Source organism: Erinaceus europaeus, chromosome 16 (genome assembly GCF_950295315.1).
Source record: "Erinaceus europaeus chromosome 16, mEriEur2.1, whole genome shotgun sequence".
NCBI lineage: Eukaryota > Metazoa > Chordata > Mammalia > Eulipotyphla > Erinaceidae > Erinaceus > Erinaceus europaeus.
This window is the reverse complement of record NC_080177.1, coordinates 39,681,337-39,690,861: the sequence shown is the minus strand read 5'-3', so window position 1 is coordinate 39,690,861 and position 9,525 is coordinate 39,681,337. Positions and strand designations below refer to the sequence as shown.

Here is a 9,525-nt window from a genome sequence, read left to right as displayed (position 1 = left end):
CTTAGGTACTGCGGTCTCTTTCACTCTCTTTGCCTCTTTACTCTGTTTCGTAAACCAAACAGAAAAACCAATTCTTAAAAAAAGACAGAGAAACTGAGGCCACAGCGCCAAAGCTTCCTTTAGGATGACAGACCAGGCTCAAACCTGGGTTATGTGCATAACAAAGCAAGTGCACTATCTCGATGAGCTAGTTTGCCTGCTCCCTATTTTCTTGCTTAAGAAAATATGTCTGGTGGTCCAGGAGGTGACACAGTGGATTCTCAACCATGAGGTCCCAAGTTCAATCCCCAGCACGTGTACCAGAGTGATGTCTGCTTCTTTCTCTCCTATCTTTCTCATGAATAAATAAATAAATTCTTTTTTTTTAAAAAAAAAAAAAGGGGTCCAGGAGGTGGTGCAAAGGATAAAGCATTGGCTTGTCAATCATGAGGTCTGGAGTTCAATTTCTGGCAGTACATGTACCAAGTGATGTCTGGTTCTTTCTCTCTCTCCATCTGTCTTTCTCATGAATAAATAAATCCTTAAAAAAAAAAAAAGGAAAGAAAGTATCTGTTCAGAAAATCATAAAGTAGAAAGAAAAATTAATTTGCAGATGACTCAAGTACTGTAAACATTCTGATGTATTTCTTGACCCCTAAATCTCTGAACTTCTTCACTACCTTCAAATTGACACCAATAATGAGACTATCACCCTTTAGATTTTCTTGCATTTTATGAAATCTCCAGATTCGCAGAGGGGGAAATTAATAGTAGCTTATATTTTTGAAGATTTATTTCATGAGAAAAAGGCCAAAGCATCATTTCAGTATTGTGGTGCCAAGGATCAAACTTGGGGCCTCACCCATGCAAGTCCTATACACTACCACTGAGCCATCTCTCTGGCACTAAAAAGTAGTTTCTTCATATATTCAGCTCCGTGGCCCAGGAGGTGGCATAATGGATAAAGCATTGGATTCTCAAGCATAAGGTCCCAAGTTCATCCCCTTGCAGCACATTTACCAGAGTGATATCTGGCTCTTTCTCTCTTCCTATCTTTCTCATCAGTCAATAAATAAAATCTTTAAAATTCATAGTTCCTGGGGCAGGGTAGATAGCATAATGATTATGTAAAGACTCTTATGCCTGAGGTTCTGAAGTCCAGGGCACAATTCCCCTGCACCACCATGAACAGTGCTCTGGCCAAAAAAAAAAAAGGAATAAAAATTTAAAGAATAGCTTCCTTGGCCAACATTCCTCATCATACCTTTCTATCCTATTAATAAGTTCAAAGATGAGGGAGTCAGGCGCTGGCACAGCAGACTAAGTGCACATGACACAAAGCACAAGGACCAGTGTAAGAATCCTGGTTTGAGCCCCCAGCTCCCCACCTGCAGAGGAGTCACTTCACAGGCAGTGAAACAGGTCTGCAGGTGTCTTTCTCTCCCCCATCTGTCTTCCTTTCTTCTCTTGATTTCTCTCTGTCCTATGCAACAACGACAGCAATAATAACTACAACAACGATAAACAATAAGGGTAACAAAAGGGAAAAAAGTTTCAAAAATAAGTTCAAAGATGAATAAAATTTCAAAACCAGAATATGGTCTGTATAGCCTTATTTTGGTAAATGAATATAAGCCATCTGGGAAATGAAACTTGGATAGAATGACTCTTCACCTGGAATCACTGAAGTCTGCCAGTAACTGTTTCCAAAATGAAAAATTCTTTACCCAGACATTGTTTTGATTTTTGTACTACTCTTAAATAAATGGAGAAACAAACTTGGTTCACAGAAGGTTACTCAAATTCTCTGAACTTTGGTTTCATTTCTTTTTTTTTTATTAATTTTTTTTTCCCTCCAGGGTTATTGCTGGGCTCGGTGCCTGCACCATGAATCCACTGCTCCTGGAGGCCATTTTTCCCCCTTTTGTTGCCCTTGTTGTTGTAGCCTCGTTGTGGTTATTATTATTGCCATTGTTGAAGCTTTTTGTTGTTGGATAGGACAGAGAGAAATGGAGAGAGGAGGGGAAGACAGAGAGGGGGAGAGAAAGATAGACACCTGCAGACCTGCTTCACCGCCTGTGAAGCGACTCCCCTGCAGGTGGGGAGCCAGGGGCTCGAACCGGGATCCTTACGCCGGTCCTTGCACTTTGCGCCACATGCGCTTAACCCACTGCGCCACTGCCCGACCCCCTTGGTTTTATTTCTTATGAGAAATGGAGGGAATACAAGCAAGACCAGAAAACCACTCAGCTCTGGCTTATGGTGATACAAGTCTTGGGACTTTTGGGGCCTCAGGAATGTAAATCCTGTGCTTTATCCACTGTGCCATCTACCAGACTATATAAGTAATAATTTTGTAAGAAAGAAAATATTGCAAACACATTATGTCTTGATAGAATTCCCATCAAGGGATGAAGACCTCAAAGGCTGTCAGTTAAGGGGAGAATGAAAAGATACGGGTTTAATGGCACCTTGAACAACTTGACCATTTGAAATTGCAGCATGTGAACTGACCTCAGAGCTAGGAAGATAGCATTCATTAATGGTTATACAAAAAGACTTTCACACCTGAGGCACGAAAGGCTCCAGGTTCAACCCCCAGCATCGCCATAAGCGGAACAGTACCAGATGTTTATCTACAGAAATTCAGTATACTATGGCAAAAGGAACTGAGAAGATAGTAGCTTTGTGTCTACATGATTACAACACCCTGGTAGAATTTTTTTCTTTTTTTCCAGATAAAGGGTGTCTGGGGTTTGAACCTGAGTCCTCATACATAATAATGTTTGTGCTCTACTGAGTGAATTACCTCCCAGGCCCTAGTATAATTTTGTTGGGGAGACATCTCAGTGGTAGAGTACAAGACTAGCATGAATGGAGTTCCAGGTTCAATCCCTGACATGACATGTGCCACATTGAATGGGACTCTGGTTTTTCACTCATAAAAGTAAAAAACTGTAAAGAAAACATTTTAAGGGCTGGAGAGATGGCATAATGGTTATACAAAAACACTTTGATGCCTGAGTTTGAGGTCCCCCCCCCCCTTTTTTTTGTACAGAGCACTGCTCAGCTCTGGTTTATGGTGGTGTGGGGGGATTGAACTTGTGAATTCAGAGCCTCAGGCATGAGACTCTTTGCATAATCATTATGCTATCTACCTCCAGCTTTCCCCCCCCCCCCGTATCTCTCATTAAAAATAATAAAGATCTTTAAAAAACAAAAACTACAACATTATATGTAAAAAACATTTAAATTAAATTGAGAATATGTTCATAAACTCTCAGTTAAGTATTCTTAACTTTTTTTTAATGTGGTTCTTAGGATCAAATTTAGGGCCTCATGTATCTGGCTCTTTCACTCACTAAATCAGCTTCCCAGCATTATCTTATAAAAAGTACTTATTTACACAAGACAGAACCAACTAGAGCATCAGCTTTTGACACATGTAGTGCTAGGGATTCGAACTCAGGAAATCCTGTCTGTAAGTCCTGCGCTCTGCCACTGAGAACCTCCTCAGCTGCTAGCCCAATTCTCTTCTAGTCAGAGAGTAAGGGTCTATATACAGACATAGCACACAAAGTATTGCTTACCATCAGTGCAATTCTGTTTTGTTTCTGATGCTGGGGATTGAACCCAGGGCCCTACTGTATGCAAGACAAGCACTCAACTGCAGCTACTTAAATTTACACATTTAAACAAGGGAGGCAAGGTACAACATATTTTTTAATCTGCATGGTTAATATACAAAATATCTCCACAAAGTATCTCCCTTAAGAAACAGTATTAATAGAACAGAAACACGTACTTTTTAACAATGTAAGAATGTACCACAGCATTGATGGTATGAAGAGGAATGCTTTGTTTTTTAATTTAAGATTCTTATGGTTGTTCTCCACTGAGAGGCCTGAGAGGTGAGAAGGTAATCAGATCACCACCAAAAGAAACTTGTCTGGTATGTTGTTGTTTCTTCTCCATCTGAATAAATGGATTACTGCTGCTTGGACGTGGCTAGAGAGTAAATGCAGAGAAGTTGCTGAAATGACCATCAGTAGTTTCACCAGTCAGGCTTCAACACAGTAAGTTCATATGGATCAATAATACAAGCAACAATAAAGCTGCTGCGGGAGTCGGGCGGTAGCACAGCGGGTTAAGCGCATGTGGCGAAAAGTGCAAGGACCTGCATAAGGATCCCGGTTTGAGGCCCCAGTTCCCCACCTGCAGGGGAGTTGCTTCACAGGTGGTGAAGCAGATCTGCAGGTGTCTATCTTTCTCTCCCCGTGTCTTCCCCTCCTCTCTCCGTTTCTCTCTGTCCTATCCAACATCAATAATAACAACTACAACAATAAAGCAACAAGGGTAACAAAAGGGAATAAATAAATATTTGAATAAATAAATAAAGCTGCTGCAGCTGCTACCTCCTAGCAGATCTGATTTCAAATGCAGCTGTGTTTAGCTTTTTAATTCTTATGGTTTTTCAAAAGTATTTATTTTTATTTTACTGGCTAGAAACAGAAATGGGGGGAGGGGAGACAGAGAGGGAGAGACACAGAGAAACCTGCAGCACTGCTTCACCACTGGTGAAGATCCCCCCTTCAGGTGGGTACTAGGGGTTTGAACCTGGGTTCTTGCACACTGTGACTTGTGCTCAACCAGGTGTGCCACTGCCAGCCTCCTTTTATGGTCTTTTTTTTTAAACTTAAAAAGGAACACATTTGTATTATAATTGTACTAGGAATGCACACCTAGAAATGGCATTAGGATTTCATAATTTGACTTTAGCAGCATATGTAGGATAAATAAAATTGAGGATATTAAGCCACTTATGTAAACTCCACATATACAAGTCTGCAGAATAGCACTTCTCAGGCCTTATACTAGTGTGATTCTGCTTATGAGGCATCAGCAGCAGGTGGGGAGTGGGGACTCAGACCCAGGTCCTTGCACAAGGTTAACATGCACACTTAACCAGGTGCACCACTGCCCAATAGACCTACATTAAATATATATATATATATATATATATATATATATATATATATATATATATAAATAGGGGGGCGGGCAGTAGTGCAGTGGGTTAAGTGCACATGGTGTGAAGTGCAAGGACCAGTGCAAGGATCCTGATTTGAACCCCCAGCTCCTCACCTGCAGGGGAGTCGCTTCACAGGCAGTGAAGCAGGTCTGCAGGTGCCTGTCTTTCTCTCCCCCTCTCTGTCTTCCCCTCCCCTCTCCATTTCTCTCTGTACTATCCAACAATGATGACATCATCAACAACAACAACTATAACAACAATAAAACAAGGGCAACAAAAGGGAAAATAAATAATAAAAAAATAACAACAACAAAAATATATATAAATAGGGGCATTTGTTGCCATTTTGACAAAAATGAGTAATAGCTGGATTTTAGAGTAAATAAAACAATGACAAAATGCAACCTCTCCCTATATGTGTGTGTGTGTGTAGGCAGGGTGTCACACATGCACAATTTCACCACTCCCGGGTTGTTTCTTCACTTTGTTTAAGAGCCAGAGACAGAAACAATGCAGGTTCCCCTGTTGCCATAGCACCAGCCTTGTAGTGCTGGGACCTGAACCCGAGCCAAGTTTGGTAAGGCACGCGTCTTACCTGGTCAGCTGGCTCTCCAGCTCCATAAGATGCAACTCTGAATTTAGCAGACAAATAATAACTAGAGCAGTATGCATTTTATAAAATAAGTTGACAACACAAAGGAACTTTTCAAATTAAAAACTTGGAAAACTTACAGAATCAAGATGACATTCCACAGTGTGACTTTTATTTTCAAATAATGCTAGGGGACAAAAAAAAAAGTAGTTTTCAACTTTTTTTTTTATTTATAAAATGGAAATATTGACAAGACCATAGGGTAAGAGGGGTACAATTCCCACCACCAGAACTCCGTTTCCCATCCTCTCCCTTGGAAGCTTTCCTATTCTTTATCCTGTGGGAGTATAGACCCAGGGTCATGGGATGCAGAAAGTAGGTCTGGCTTCTGTAACTGCTTCCCTGCTGAACATGGGTGTTGACAGGTTGATCCATACTCCCAGCCTGTCTCTCTTTCCCTAGTGGGGCAGGGCTTTGGGGAGCTGAGGTTCCAGGACACATGTGTGGGGCAATTACCAACTTTTTGAAGAACACTCTCATAGTCAAGAATTATTAGAAATGAATAAAGCCTTGAGATAAGTTTTCACATACCAAATAGTAGGAAAATAATACTGATCATTATATGCCATAAAACTGTCATTCTTAATTTCAGCACAGAAGAGTCTTCTATAAACACATCTCAGGGACCAGGTGGTGGTGCACCTGGTTGAGCGCACATGTTACAGTGCGCAAGGAGCCAGGTTTGAGTCCCCGGTCCCCACCTGCAGGGGGAAAGCTTCAAAAGTGTGAAGCAGGGCTACAGGTGTCTCTCTTCCTCTCTGCAACCCCCTTCCCTCTCAATTTCTGGCTCTGTCTATCCAATAAATAAATAAAGATAAAAAAAGTGTCACCAGACTTTCTTGCCCACCTTTTCTTACAAGAGGATGCACTATCCCTCTAGCTAAGTTTTCTACTCAATTCTTATTCTTTTTTTAAAAAATAATTTATTTTCCTTTTTGTTGCCCTTGTTTTTATCATTGTTGTGGTTATTATTGTTGTTGCCAGATAGGCAGAGAGAAAAATGGAGAGAGGAGGCGGAGACAGAGATGGGGAGAGAAAGACAGACACCTGCAGACCTGCTTCACTGCCTATGAAGTGACCCCCCTGCAGGTGGGGAGCCAGGGGCTCAAACCAGGATCCTTACACCAGAGCTGATGACATATGTGCTTAACCCACTGCGATACAGCCCGACCCCCACAAGCTCTTATTCTTTTTTTTTTTTTTTTTTTTTTTGCCTTTAGGGTTATCGATGGAGCTCGGTGCCTGCACTACAAATCCACTGCTCCTGGAGGTCATTTTTCCCCCTTTTGTTGCCCTGTTTTATCATTTTTGTAGTTATTATTGTTGTTATTGATGTCGTCATTGTTGGATAGGACAGAGAGAAATGGAGAGAGGAGGGGAAGACAGAGGGGAGAGAAAGACAGACACCTGGAGACCTGCTTCACTGCTTGTGAAACCACCTCCCTGCAGGTGGGGAGCCAGGGGCTCGAATCAGCATCTTTATGCCAGTCCTTGTGCTTGATGCCATGTGCACTTAACCCCTGCACTACCGCCCAACCTCCATAAGCTCTTATTCTTTATCCTTTTTCCTTTCCTTATCTAAATAAATTCTCTACTTCTTTTTGGAATTTGGAGCTCTCCACCTTTGTTCTGCTCCCAGTCACTTCACTACTACCAAACTTAGGTGTTCTAAGTCTTTGAGAAAGATGTTCAGAAGAACATTTCCTGAGATCAAGCCAATGTCCTACTTTTATGGGTACCTTTTCTAAATAAACCCATATTCCTTAGCTAAAACAAAAACAAGTAAATCTTATGTTTATAATGTTACAGGTCCCCAAAATGCTATATGAAGAATGTAGCTGGAGTCCATTAAATGTCCCACCAAGGTAATGTTTATTTTGCTTTGAGGTCCAGTCAGGACAGCAGCATCACAATGTGGAAGAGCACTTAAGAACATCACACATTAGATTATAACCGAAACTAAGCATAGTTTCCTATGGAACAAGCACAATAAAGAAGGTAGGAAGGGGCCCAGTATGTGCAAAGATCTACACAAGTCCTGGGCTTGAGTCCCCACTCCCCACCTGCAGCAAGGACACTTCACAAGTGGTAAAGGAGGTCTACACGTCTCCCCCCCTCTTTTATCTCCCCTCTCCTCTTAATTTCTCTTGGTCCTTTCAAATAAAAAAAATTTAAAATGGGGGGGTTGGGAATAGGGTGTTAGGGAAGTAAGTGAGAATGTAAAAAAAGAGTTGAGGGGTGGGGAGGGGGAGGATAGACAGCGTAATGGTTATGCAAACAGACTCTCATGCCTGAGGCTCTGAGTCCCAGGTTCAGTCACCCACACCACCATAAGCCAGAGCTGAGCAGTGCTCTGTTAAAAAAAAAGAAAAAAGATTTGAGAATGTGTGTTGAAAATGCATCAAAATACTTTATGGGAGGGGGGGTTGGGCGATAGCACAATGGGTTAAGTGCATGTGACGCAAAGCACAAGGACTGGCTAAGGATCCTGGTTCAAGTCCCCAGCTCCCCACCTGCAGAGGAGTCGCTTCACAGGTGGTGAAGCAGGTATGCAGGTGTCTATCTTTCTCTCCCCCTCTGTTCTCCATTTTTCTCTGTCCTATCCAACAACGAATGACATCAACAACAATAATAACCACAACAAGGTTACAACAAGGGCAACAAAAGGGAGGGGGGAATGACCTCCAGGAGCAGGCACTGAGCCACAGCAATTACCCTGGAGGCAAAAAAAAACAAAAAAAACCTATGGGAATTTTATAATTTTGACTTTTCATAGTGTGAAAGATGGTTAGGTCTTCTCTTCAAAAGAACATGAATAGAACAACTGTTCAGTACAAAAATTCTTTTTATAAATTGTTACCTATGACCAACTGTGGCCAGTAGTTTTGTATTCTTTAGGTCAGCTCCTTGCAGTGCTTGCTAATCCTCTAGCAGAGACTGTCTTCCTCCTTTCCTTATTTAGGCAATGGGGAGACTGTGAGCTCTGAAGCCCAGCCCAGGGGTGGGGGAGGCAGTTCTGCTGGGGGGGCACGCGCTGCTGCCTGACAGCCACTGTTGGCGGCACACCCCTTTGCAAAAGAATAAATGCCTTGCTTCAACTCCTTATTTTTTGCCTTGATAAGTAATTTTAATTAGACGTCATTTACAACAGTAGTAATGAAGGTTTCCAAATAGTTGAATATAACATAAAAAGCTACTTAATATTCAATGTTGATTAACATCTGTTATTATTATTTTTTTTAACTCCAGGGTTATCGATGGGGCTCAGTGCCTGCATTACAAATCCATTCCTCCTGGAGGTCATTTTTCCCCCATTTTGTTGCCCTTGTTGTTGATGTTACTGCTGTTATTGCTGTTGTCATTGGATAAGACAGAGAAATCGAGAGAGGAAGGGAAGACAGAGAGGGGGAAAGAAAGATAAGACACTGCAGACCTGCTTCACTGCTTGTGAAGCAAACCTTTGCAGGTTGAGGAGCCAACAGCTCGAACCAGGATCCTTTCACTGGTCCTTGTGCTTCATGCGATGTGTGCTTAACTCGTTGTGCTTCTGCCCGGCCCCCAACATCTATTAATTTGTAATAAGTCTATGCCAAAAGGGTTGGGGTACAGAAATAGGGCACAGGGGCTGGGTGGTGGTATAGTGGGTTAAGCACACTTAGTACAAAGCACAAGGACCCTGGCAAGAATCCTGGTTCGTGCCCCCCTGCCTCCACCTGCAGGGGGAGTCACTTCATAAGTGGTGAAGCAGGTTTATCTTTCTCTCTCCCTCTCTATTTTCACTCCCCTCTCAATTTCTCTCTGTCCTGTTCAAAGAGAGAGGGAGAGGGAGAGAGGGAGAGAGAGGAGAGAGAGAGAGAGAGAG

General features: G+C 42.1%; 1 protein-coding gene across 4 annotated transcripts in view; it reads right to left on the bottom strand.

Moving 5' to 3' along the window:
- Positions 1-3,684: 3,684 nt before the first annotated feature.
- DLGAP5 (DLG associated protein 5) overlaps positions 3,685-9,525 on the bottom strand; it is a 59,002-nt gene continuing 53,161 nt past the window's right edge. The window contains exons 16-17 of one of the 4 annotated variants that reach the window (XM_060174938.1): positions 5,744-5,790; positions 3,685-3,987 (exon numbers count right to left, since the gene is read on the bottom strand). In XM_060174938.1, the coding sequence (XP_060030921.1) occupies positions 3,859-3,987; positions 5,744-5,790 (176 nt within the window). In that variant the 3' untranslated portion in view covers positions 3,685-3,858. The remainder of the gene's footprint in view (positions 3,988-5,743; positions 5,791-9,525) is intronic. The other 3 variants (XR_009545330.1, XM_060174939.1, XR_009545331.1) reach the window with 3 other exon arrangements.